This window comes from Helianthus annuus, chromosome 13 (assembly GCF_002127325.2).
Source record: "Helianthus annuus cultivar XRQ/B chromosome 13, HanXRQr2.0-SUNRISE, whole genome shotgun sequence".
Taxonomy (NCBI): Eukaryota; Viridiplantae; Streptophyta; class Magnoliopsida; order Asterales; family Asteraceae; genus Helianthus; species Helianthus annuus.
The window spans coordinates 172,825,561-172,837,341 of NC_035445.2; the positions used below are offsets into that span (position 1 = coordinate 172,825,561).

Here is an 11,781-nt window from a genome sequence, read left to right on the forward strand (position 1 = left end):
ATTTAAGGTGTTTTAGTCACAGGGAACAAATGGAGGAGATAATGGATAATTTTATTACATTGATTAACCAAACACTTTTTTTTACATCCCTTCGTAGTTCGTATTCCGACTTTCACTCCTATATGCCAATCGCTACCTAAATATTTGAAAGTTTTAGAAATCAATGATACCTTACCTAAATATTTCAAATATTTAGAAATCAATGATAAAAAACAATATGGATTTATTTAAAAATAAATAATTAAATGTATATTAAATTCATTTGGTCAATGAATAATAACTATCTTTCATTAAAAGAATAAGTATCACGTATCCCTTAATTTTGTTTTACCATGGTGTGCAACGTTATGTTTTATTTACATATATGAAAAGATTATTTGTGAATTGTGATCAAGTAACGTAAATGTGGTTATTCATCATCCTGACCTGAGTCTGTAAAACAAACAAACAGTGATCATTACCAGATCTACCGACGCCCGTTTGATATCAGAAGAATCCGATCTCCACATCTCCCTGCCTGCACACCCTCTCACCGACTGACTATCTTCCCGATTATTCTTCACTTCCGCCATGATGTGGAGCACGACTCTTGCCAATTTGAAAGAAAACCTAAACAAAATCGCCTTAGATGTTCACGACGACGATGATGACGGAGATCATTACCACAGGCCATCCGATCTCTCCGATTCCGATCGGAGATTCTCTCTCAATCACCGCCCTTCCGCTTCACCACTCGCCAACGGTCTCGATTCCACTTATTCTTCTTCAGAGGTAATCACGATTATTGTTGATCTGTTGCTGTGTTAGTTATGTTTGTTTAGCTAATCTGGAGTTGGTTAATTGCTGATTTAGTTCGAATTTGGTTACTGTGAATTGTAATTTTGAAAATGTTCAGTTAGGGTTTTTGAGAGGTTAGGTATAGGCATTGTGGTGAATGGAAGATTAAGGAGGGATTTGGATAGGGCAAACTTAGCATTTGTGCGATTCTATGTGTTTAGAGCATTTTGTTAGTTGATCATGCTTTATTTTTTGTAGAATAAGTGAGATATAAAGTAAGGTTTAGAATTGCCCTTTTTGAACCATATTATGATTTATGTGTGTTGTGTTTTTTTTTTTTTTTTTTTTTGAAATGTATTGCAGCTTTACATGATGATAGTGTATCACCTAATGAGAATGTTAGTTGTGTTAAGGTCATTAATCTTGCAAAATAAAATTGAGTGATTTGGACCGTCACGACTGTTTGAACCCGAAATTACTTGGATTTTGTAAAATATAATTTACTGAATCCCTTGTTTAAGTGAGGGGTTTACTTAAGGCATTCGAAGATGATTCATCATACATGTGAGGAAGATACAACTAGATTACTAGAAGTGATCTTTATGCATCCTTGCATCTTGCAATAGTCTTTTTTCCTGGGTCCTAAATCAGTTCTAGTACATAACACATTTTACTGCTTCATGTGTCTTGGGAATTCTGACTTACGTCTCTGAAAAATTGAATATTTGCGATAGCCTCACCATTTCTTTTTTCAACTATGTTGTTCTGCAGATCGAACAATACAAAGCAGAGATCAAGAGGCTTCAGGAATCCGAGGCACAGATCAAGGCACTATCAGTTAATTATGCAGCATTACTAAAAGAAAGAGAGGTACCAATTTGTCTTCTTGTATCATTTGGTTTCTTCATGGCTAATAGTACATTAATCAGCTTTGTAACCAGTTCTTATACAATGTTTCGATGTACATTTGGCACAGTTAGTTGTGCATGTTTATACTAACTGATTACTGTTGTTCAAAACTGAATTGCTTAGGTGGTATTTCCTTTTGTTAGGAGGCTTGTTTAGGTGGTAGTTCACTTTTTGTTTAGGTGTTAAATATCATTTTGTTTTGAGGTTGAATTTTCGTTTAATGTCTTCAGGTTTCGTTCTTCGTTAGTCTTTTTAAGCGTTCAGGAAAAAAATAGTTTCTTTAAATAAGTTTTAGGCCTGTAAAGGGTGGCTTAATGAATATATTTTCAGTGTTTGTCCATTCACATGACTTAATATTTTATGCCATAAGCACACATTTTTAGGATGTGCTTTGCTTTTCACCTCTTTATATATATGAAATTCTTGTGCTTCATATATTGATCCTATGTTTTCATATGCAGGACCGTATATCTAGATTGAATGATGAAAATAGTTCATTGAAGAAAAACCTTGATGCGTCTAGAAGCGAGATTTTGAAAACGTCAGCTAGTAGCTCGTCTGGATACAAGGTAGGCTGGCAGCTAAATAGTTACGTAATTTTTCACCTGTTTAGGAATGCAATACATCTGTGATCATGCTTGTGGGTTTTGAATTATACAACTACCTGTTCACTCAGCTTTGCAAACACGGTTCATCCTTGTTATGTGCGTGTTTGGTTTGTTTCTTCTACATTTTATAGTGTGGATTTTAGCTCCTTATACTTTTTGATAATAAAAATTTACTCAACAGCAGAAAAATCGGTCGTTTGGAAAGAGAATGCAGAATGGTGTCACATTGAAAGAAGATGCACACTCATTACAGCCCTCCATGATCCAAAATAAAACAGGGAGTTCTAGCACTGAAAGCAGTGAAAAGGTAACATCTCGTTGTGCACATTATATGAATTATTTCTCATGATTTAATTGTTCAGCTATGATAGTAAAGTCTTTTACCGATGTAAATATTAATTAAGATGGTTATACATTATAGGAATTTGATCCCTTATTTGTTCCTTCCTCTCCTAGTTTCATGATGTGCTTTTTAGTACATAATGAATGAATTTGACGACAGATGTATGAATAACTTCTAGGAGCTATCTGATTTACTGGAGGAAAAAAACAATTCTCTAGCAACGCTGCAAGCAACACATGAGCAACAATTAAAGCAGTTACAAGATGAACTTGACAAAGAACGTGGAAAGTCGGCAAGCTTGCAATTCAGGTTCCAAGGTGTGTATAGAATTGACTTGTGATTACGTTATCCATGTAGTGAGATTTTTCTGATGCTAAAGTTTGTTTTTAGAGGAACAGAAGTTGAACCGATCTTTCTATGAGGAACGGGATTCCTTAAAGGCAGATAAAGAAAATGTAAGCTTTACATTTGTTTTATTGCATTTTAAAGATCCATAATTTCTTTCTGTGTGGCATGACTTTTTATTTTTCTGCAGATGTTAGCGGAGATGAGTAAAATACGAGATGAGCTGAGCAGAAAAATATCTGAAATAAGACATTTGCAGCTGGAGTTGAATAAAAAGGAAAATACAGAAGCAAATGATGCTGCAGAGTCTCTTAAAAGAGTAGTAGCATCGTTGGAAAAAGAGAACAGCGATCTTAAGGTTAAATCTCTGCAATTCTGTATAAGAGGATGAATGCTCTCTTGTTGAATATAGCACAAGTGTGGTTTTTTACAATTTGTTTTCTTATAGATGGAGAAAAATGAACTGAAGGTTGCTTTGGAAGTTGCTAGTAAATCTTTGTCCTCAAATTCAAATGGTGTACATGAGGTTAGTTTCTTGTAGCTATAAAACCATGGTGCAAAAATATCTAATTTTAGAGTAAAATGCCATTTTCGTTCCTGAGGTTTGGCTAGTTTTGCGACTTTCAACCAAATGTTTGTTTTTCCGCATTCAGATCCAAAAGATTTGAAATCTTGCCATTTTCATCCGGCTCGTTAACTCCATTCATTTGCTAACTTAAAGGGCAATTCGGTCTTTTTTACTTTATTTTAAAAAGACTGAATACCCCTGAAAAAGATCGAATTGCTCTTTAAGTTAACAAAAAAGACGGAAATACCCATGACTGAACGGAGAAAAATAGATGGAGTTAACGAACCGGATCAAAATGGCAAGATTTCACACTTTTTGGATCCAGCTACTGAAAAACAAACCTTTGGATGAAAGTCGCAAAATTGGCCAACCCCAGGGACGAAAATGGCATTTTACTCTAATTTTTATTCTTAAAGTTTTGTGCATATGTATTCCCCTTCTATCTTCTATTTTTATGACGCTGTGTTTTTTTTTCTTCTTTCTGTGTTGTATATGCAAAACACAATTTGTGTGCAGCAGGCATCTGGAAGTTTTGTTGGCAAAGAAGAAATGGAGGCATCTCTTCAGAAAATGGAGAAAGATTTGAAGGAGACAGCTCAGCAAAGGGACAAGGCACTACAGCAACTGAATCGTCTTAAACAGCATTTATTGGAGAAGGTTTAAAAACATGTTTTGGTTGTATTTTGTTTTATTTCTATGCACAGTAGGCATTTGTAAATTTACACATTTTGTTTAGGAGTCTGAAGATTCTGAAAAGATGGACGAAGACAGCAAGATCATTGAAGGGCTACGAGAAGATAACGAAATATTAAAAGCTCAAATAAGACATCTGGAGAAATCTCTGAATCAGGCAATTGCTGGTCAAGAAGAGGTTAGGTTGACAAACAACACCGAACTGCAGAAGGCCAAAGAAACCATTGATGATTTGAACAAAAAAGTGGCTAGTCTTAGAAGCACTGTAGATGTGAAAAATGTTGAACTTTTAAATCTTCAAACTGCCCTTGGTCAGTATTATGCTGAAATAGAAGCTAAGGTATCTTTTTTTGTCTTCAAGATATCATTATATCTGAGTAGATGCTGAAAGCAGCTTAGGTTACGTTAAATTAATTTGAATTTTATATATGACCAGGAACATTTGGAAAGGGAATTGGCTTCTGCAAGAGAAGAATCTGTTAAACTTTCCGAGAGATTGAAGGTTTGTTTTTTTTTTTGAACAAACTCTTCTAGGTGCTTTCTCAGTAATGTGTTGCTGGACTTGTATTCTGAATTCTATATGCTTCAGTTAAATTGCTGCTTTCTTGCTATATGTTTCAGTAAATAACTGTTTGGAGAAAATATTGGTTAGAGTTAAATGCCATTTTAGTCCCTGTGGTTTGTGCCATTTTGCCAGTTTAGTCCAAAGGTTTCATTTTTAACCTGTGGGTCCAAAAATGTTTCACAGTTGCCATTTTAGTCCACTTGGTTAACTTCATCCATTTTTCTGTTAACGAGAAGGCCAATTTGGTCATTTTGTATTTAATTCTGTTAGCTAAAAGGGCAATTCAGCCATATAAAATGACCGAATTGGCCTTCTCGTTAACAGAAAAAATGGATGAAGTTAACCCAGTGGACTAAAATGGCAACTGTGAAACCTTTTTGGACCCACAGGTTAAAAATGAAACCTTTGGACTAAACTGGCAAAATGGCTCAAACTACAAGGACTAAAATGGCATTTAACTCTATTGGTTAAATATCAAATACATTTTTTACATCTTCACCAGGAGGCATTTCAAGAAGCGGAGACAGCAAAGAAGGAAAAGGAGGAATGTATGGAGAAACTTTCACAGACTGAAAGACTATTAGCAGAAGGTAAAGGGAGAGTAATGAAGTTAGAGGAAGACAACAATAAACTTCGTCGTGCTCTAGAGCAAAGCATGACTAGACTTAATAGAATGTCCATGGACTCTGATTTTTCTGTTGACAGGTCAGTTTTTATAGTTATATATCTTTATATCGACAGGCTAGTTATTCTATCGCCTACCGTGGAAATTCGATCATTAAATTGCTTTACATGAGCTCTAAGAATTGTGACCTTTTGGTGCATGTAGAGGGGGCAATGTTGACCCAAAGCCTCAAAAATGGGTCAATTTGGGTTGCTTTTAAAATTATATGGGTTGGTTTGGGTAAGATATTTTAACTAAATGGGTCACAATGGGTCACTTGAAATTCCATCTTGTTATTTTTGGGTCAAAGCGGGTCGACAACATTAAATAAATGGGTCGATGTGGGTTAGTGTCTTAAAGAAATGGGGCATGTTTCGGATCGGAATGGGTTTCGAGCCGGCACAAGTATTCGCACGAGACGGGTTACGGCACGAGACGGGTTTAGGGTCGGGACGAGTTTCTTACCGTTTCGACCCGTAGCATTTCGAATCAAAACATTTCGACGCGAACCGTTTCGACGCTTACCCTTTCGACCCATACCGTTTCGAATCGAACCGTTTCAACCAGTACCATTTCGACGCGAACCGTTTCGACGCTTACCCTTTCGACCCGTACCGTTTCGACCCGTACCGTTTCGAATCGAACCGTTTCGACCAGTACCGTTTCGACGCGAACCGTTTCGACCCGTACCGTTTCGACACGAACCGTTTCGACGCGAACCGTTTCGACGCGAACCGTTTCGACCCGAACCATTTCGACCCGAACCGTTTCGACCCGTACCGTTTCAACCAGTACCGTTTCGAATCAAACCGTTTGGACGTTCAATACTGTCACCGTCTCACAGGAACAAAAATACATGCATTCAAGATAATGAATTTACGGACCTGCACAACAAATTCTATACATATCAAGTCAAATTCAAGCATTATCCTTTTCAATGCATATGAATCTTCCTAATCCTAACCAACCAGTAAATGAGAATCAATTCCTAGCAACCAAATATCAAATGCACATGCAAAAAACTTTAATTCAGAGAGTACCATCAACCTTAACTTATATTGAGAATCATATAACAAAAATTTGAAAACATACAACATTAATTCGAGGCACAAATTGCCCCTTGATATACAATCACTTTTTTTTAATTAAAAAAAATCATTTTTTTAACCAACCCGACCCGAACCGACCCGAAACCCGTTCCGACCCGAACCCGTTTTGACCCGAACCCGTTTTGACCCGAACCCATTTCGACCCGAACCAAAACAACCCTTTTTTTAATTGACCCGTTTTGACCCGAACCCATTTCGACCCAAACCCGTTTTGACCCGACCCGACCCGACCCGACCCGACCCAACCCGTTTGCCAGGTCTAGGTGCATGTACTATGAGACGGGGAATGCATATGTTGGTATTCATCTTTTATATGCGATGGCATGATAGTTTTGTCATGAAGCATCTTATGTTCAAATCGCCCAACATAGTCAATCTAATCATTTGAGTTTGTTGAAGGGAAATAGGTTCTACTTGCTCTTGAAATTACAGGGTATTTGATATCTTAGACATGGGCCTGATTCCTGAAACAACAATTAACTTGACTTTAAACAGCAAGCTTAAAATCCTAAGGCGAAGATAATGGATTATTGATATACTTATTGTGTGTTTTTTGATGTTTGTATTGATACTGGCATACTGCATTCTATTATGATTTTTGCTTTCAGATCAACTTATTCAAATTTCAAATAAGCGGCGTAGTTGGAGCATTGTGTGTTATTGATAGGCTTGTTAATAATTACTTTTTGCATGTTAATGACTATCAACATTTGCAGGCGTATTGTGATCAAATTGTTGGTGACTTACTTCCAGAGGAATCACAGTAAAGAGGTGAGACTTGTTTCATGTGGAAAACTTTTGTTTCCAGGCCATCGCAAATATAAAAAATTAAAAGAAAATAGGAACCCATTAACCAAATACATGTGGTCTTAGGTTCTGGACCTTATGGTACGCATGCTAGGATTCTCTGAAGAAGAAAAACAGAGAATTGGCGTTGCTCAGCAAGGAGCCGGTAAAGGTGTTGTTCGTGGTGTTTTTGGTCTACCAGGTCGTCTAGTAGGCGGCATTATAGGAGGAACCCCCACTACAGATAATCTGCCAAATGCTGCATTAGATAATCAGGTAAGTCAGTTCATCCCAAAATTTATATGTTTTTTTGTTACATATATTTAATAGGATAAATTACAAGTTTTGTCCTTTATCTTAATACCACTTATCAGGCTGTATCATTTTTAACGAATTTTGACAAGTTTTGCCGTTTACAAGGAATTTTATTGCACGTTTTGTCCTTTAGGCTTAACTCAGTTAGATTTTCTTGTTAAAGCTTGTCACCCAAGGGTATTTTAGTCTTTTTACCCATTTATTTCAAGAGTCAACACTAAAATATTTTGTTTTGTTCTTTTAAATAATATTAAATAAATGGGTAAAAAGACTAAAATACCCTTGGGTGACAAGCTTTAACAAGAAAATCTAACTGAGTTAAGCCTAAAGGACAAAAAGTGCAACAAAATTCCTGGTAAAGGGCAAAACTTGTCAAAATTCGTTAAAAAGGACACCGCCTGATAAGTGGTATTAAAATAAAAGACAACTTGTAATTTTTCCTATTTAATATGATTATGGAACTCAAACATTGTTTTGTATTGAACGTTGCAGTCGTTTGCGGATATGTGGGTTGATTTTCTTTTAAAAGAGGGTGAAGAAAGGGAAAAGAGAGAATCTTCAGAAAACATTGATACCAAGTAATTAGCAAGGGTTTTGGTTTGCCTATAGTTATGTTCAATTTATTCTTTTTCCATATACAAGTTGTAATCGTGTGTTGATATTGTTGGAAAAGAAAGTTTTAACTAATAAGCTCTCCATACACTATGCCGCGTTGAACGTCTTAATACTAAACATTTTTATTTAGATGTCAAAACACTTTACTTGAAGAGTTGTGTAATATGCGAAAAACCCAAGACCACCACCTATTCGGACGCCTGTTCCATTTACAAAAAGGTCTCGAAACTTTTGCGATAAGATTTTCAAGCTATTGGTAAAAACATACTGAAAAAGTCACATTCGATAAAACCAAACATGAGTTGATAAGCTGGTACATCAGAATCACACAACTTGAAAGCTACACAACACAAATACAACTACTCACCGACGCTCGTACTTGATGTTAACCTAACCAAACAAAGCCAAGCCAGAACCAGAGTTCTACCCCTTCTTTTCTTTCAGTCCACGCGGTATTTTACTCACAACCTTGGCATCGAACACTGCGTATTGTTTCTTGATCTCAATCATCGCTTTCTCTGCAAATGCATCAATTTGGTTCTCGTACTTCTCATACAGAACGGGAATTGTGTGTAGAAGCACAAAGCCTGTTTCCAACAATAACATTTTAGCTCTTATATAACTAAAAGAATAAACTATGAATAACGCTGATTACGTCCTTACTTATGTAGAACAATGTCAAGAAATTGCACCAACTCCCCACTATGGACAGAACCCACAGTCCAAGAACCACCTGCCAACACAAGCCCCATGGTGACAAAAGAAGCGGATAATATAAGTTAAAAAGAGTGGTTTTGAGATAAAGTAAACGCAAGGAGGAGAAGAATCATGTAAAACATACAACAAGAAACTTCTTTAAATCCCTTCCAGATGCAATGTTCCGTAGTGAGTCAAGAGCCCGATTAATTTCATTCCTTAATGCAGCAGCAATTTGAAGATATTTGTCTTCAGGAATTCGAACTTCAGGGATGCGTGGAGGGGACCTGTAAATAGACCAGTCAGTCAGATAGTCAACGGTCTCAGTGTTTAGATCTAGTCAACTGATATAAAGCTTACTTGTTAATGAACTTAGAAGCATTGGACCATAGGAAGAGAACTGCAAACGCAAGTATCAAAATGTGGCAAACCAAAGTAAGCAGATGGTACTCAAGCAGTTCAAAAAACACCCACACCGCAGTTGCTCCACCCAGTACACTGGCTGATATCTTCTTGTTCCTCCACAAGAACACATCAGCAGCTGCATACATAAGACAAGTGTGTCAAAGAACCCTGAGCATTTTACGTAAACATCATGCGATGATACATGAAGAAAGATTCTTGCAGAATCCCCCTTAGTACCTATATAAAAATACTGACAGAAAATCATGAACTTGTGCAAATAACAGTTAAAGCATAACTGTATCTTAATCATTCAAGCACCACAACAAGAGGAATATAATATAAGTACTTAATTAAGTGAACCTGAGTAGAAACTTATATATTGAGTAACTAATTAAGTTCAGTAGCTTTCTCAAATTGCCTAAAAACTAGCAATAAACCACTGAACTAAATTATTATAACTCTGAATTCTGAAACTATAAATCCGAATATTTTTCATGTAACTAATTAAGCACAAGGATATATACTTACTAAATTAAATGAAGATGAAAGTGAATATTGAGAAACTTACATTTTCCACCACCAAAAACCTTGTGAACAGGTTTCTCTCGGCCAAACAAGCGGTAGATCTTGGACTTCATAGAAGACGGAGAAGGAGCATCATGATGCTTCTTCTTCAAGTCATCATCGTGCTTCTTCTTCTCCGATTCAGAATCCGACGCCGAAGAATCGTCGCGGTGAATCTTCTCCGTAACCTTATCCATGAAGGAATCGCCTCCTCCTCGTGGCTCGATTTCGTCGGTGTGCTCCGCCATATAAACCCTAACAGTACTTGATTGTGTTTGTTGCTGATTGATGGAATGGAAGTATGACTGTGTGAAGATAACTTTTCCCCAAATTGGTAACAGGTGGTCGCGTGAGGATTGGTTTATATACGTCTACTAGCCTCACTATCCGAGCCTCGGCCTCGGACAAGATTCAAAATTTACGTTTTCTATATGGAATATTGGATTTTAATAATGCCGACTATTCCTAACTTCAAAGATAACAATTGTCAGTCTCAACTATTGATATATTGTTATCAATGAGCCTTGTCTAACAAAACTCTAACGTCATTAGTCTGTGGAGTCCAACTTTTGCCAGAAAAAGGTTTCTAAATATCCGATCTAAGATTACAAAGAGGTTTGGGACGAAAATGTTAAATTTTCAGGCCAAAAAGTTGACTTTTCCGGCAAAAAAAAAGTTTTTCGGCGACTTCAATAATTTGGGCTTTTACTAGAAAAAAGGTTCCTAAATGTTCGTAGTAAGATTACAGATAGGTTTGGGAGGAAAAGGTTGAGTTTTCCGGTCAAAAATTATTTTCCGATAACCGGAGACTAACGGCGTTAGTGTTCTGTTAGTTAGGGTCCATTGGAGGCCAATATGTTAATAGTTGGGACTGCCAGTGATTATTTTTTAAGTTGGGACTGTTAGCGACCAACAACGAATAGTTGACATTATTAAAATCCAATATTCCTTTCTAGATTAATGAGAAAAATACTAAAACCGAATGAGTTAAAGATCAAATACAGACCAGTTGTAAGAAGGGTATTAAACGGACTCTAATTGACCTTGTTCAACTGGTATTGGAAGCGTCTCATCGAACTCTACGATGTGAGATTTTAGGGTTTTTTTTTAGCTTGTAGATTTTATTTACATCATTGTGTCTTTTTATTTATCATTGGGGTTAGATATAATTGAAAGTTTTTTTTTTTTTTTTTTTTTTTTTTTTTTTTTTTTTTTTTTTTTTTGCTAGGAAGGCTAGGAAGTAATCTTGACCAGCAATTGATTTAATCAAGAGCTAAGATTAAATGAGTGAAATTGAAGAAGAGAAAAGAGGCGCGTGGGTTTGTGTAAGGGCATTCTAGTCAATCCATAACAATAGTTTATCTCTTCTCCAATTCCCCTCATTTTTTAAACGTTAATAATTTTTTTCATACGCCATTATTTTTTTTATAAAAATTGCACAAAAAATGAGCGTTTTATATCTTTAAAAAGAGTATACCATTGCTATAATTTCGAAAACCCAGCTGCATAAAACGCAATGAAAAAAAAAACGTAAAAAATGACTTTTTTTAAACGCAATGCACAAAAACACAAAGAAATGTCTTATTTCTAAAACGCAATGGCTAGAAAACACAAAGAAATGTCTTATTTCTAAAATGCAATAGCCTAAAAACACAAAAGAAAATGTACTTTTAAAACGCAGTGGACTAAAAACACATTTTTTATGTGTTTTTACCTAAAACGCAATGCACAAAAAACATAAAGAAATGTCTTATTTCTAAAACGCAATGGCGAGAAAACACTTGAAAATGTCTTTTTTCTAAAATGCAATGAATTGAAA

General features: G+C 36.0%; 2 protein-coding genes across 5 annotated transcripts; one reads left to right on the forward strand and one right to left on the reverse strand.

Annotated features, from left to right (window-relative positions):
* Positions 1–379: 379 nt before the first annotated feature.
* LOC110864509 (golgin candidate 4) lies at positions 380–8,436 on the forward strand. Of its 4 annotated transcripts, none has more exons than XM_022113592.2 (15): positions 380–771; positions 1,549–1,647; positions 2,148–2,255; positions 2,476–2,601; positions 2,816–2,954; positions 3,028–3,092; positions 3,173–3,340; positions 3,431–3,508; positions 4,070–4,207; positions 4,287–4,583; positions 4,680–4,745; positions 5,311–5,513; positions 7,298–7,352; positions 7,455–7,643; positions 8,175–8,436. In XM_022113592.2, exons 1-15 carry the CDS (start codon positions 571–573, stop codon positions 8,262–8,264), a joined length of 2,022 nt encoding a protein of 673 aa, XP_021969284.1. In that variant the 5' UTR covers positions 380–570; the 3' UTR covers positions 8,265–8,436. The 4 variants fall into 4 exon arrangements, with proteins under 4 accessions (XP_021969284.1, XP_021969283.1, XP_021969285.1 ...); XM_022113591.2 differs by having other exon boundaries at positions 382–771; positions 4,067–4,207; positions 8,175–8,428; XM_022113593.2 differs by having other exon boundaries at positions 382–771; positions 2,479–2,601; positions 4,067–4,207; positions 8,175–8,428.
* Positions 8,437–8,550: 114 nt separating this feature from the next.
* On the reverse strand, positions 8,551–10,307 carry LOC110864510 (reticulon-like protein B5). The gene is made up of 5 exons (XM_022113595.2): positions 9,967–10,307; positions 9,354–9,534; positions 9,139–9,280; positions 8,961–9,030; positions 8,551–8,884 (listed from the first exon to the last, which is right to left on the reverse strand). Exons 1-5 carry the CDS (start codon positions 10,208–10,210, stop codon positions 8,721–8,723), a joined length of 801 nt encoding a protein of 266 aa, XP_021969287.1. The 5' UTR covers positions 10,211–10,307; the 3' UTR covers positions 8,551–8,720.
* Positions 10,308–11,781: the final 1,474 nt, after the last annotated feature.

What these genes read in the sequence shown, in the direction of transcription:
- LOC110864509 (XM_022113591.2), top strand. Translation starts at nt 571, where the DNA reads ATGATGTGGAGCACGACTCTTGCCAATTTGAAAGAAAACCTAAACAAA. An exon ending in TAAAGGCAGATAAAGAAAAT is followed by an intron (nt 3,093 to 3,172) that starts GTAAGCTTTACA and finishes ATTTTTCTGCAG; the next exon opens with ATGTTAGCGGAGATGAGTAA. An exon ending in AGAGGAATCACAGTAAAGAG is followed by an intron (nt 7,353 to 7,454) that starts GTGAGACTTGTT and finishes ATGTGGTCTTAG; the next exon opens with GTTCTGGACCTTATGGTACG.
- LOC110864510 (XM_022113595.2), bottom strand. Translation starts at nt 10,210, where the DNA reads ATGGCGGAGCACACCGACGAAATCGAGCCACGAGGAGGAGGCGATTCC. An exon ending in GCTTCTAAGTTCATTAACAA is followed by an intron (nt 9,281 to 9,353) that starts GTAAGCTTTATA and finishes GTCTATTTACAG; the next exon opens with GTCCCCTCCACGCATCCCTG. An exon ending in CTTGACATTGTTCTACATAA is followed by an intron (nt 8,885 to 8,960) that starts GTAAGGACGTAA and finishes TGTTGGAAACAG; the next exon opens with GCTTTGTGCTTCTACACACA.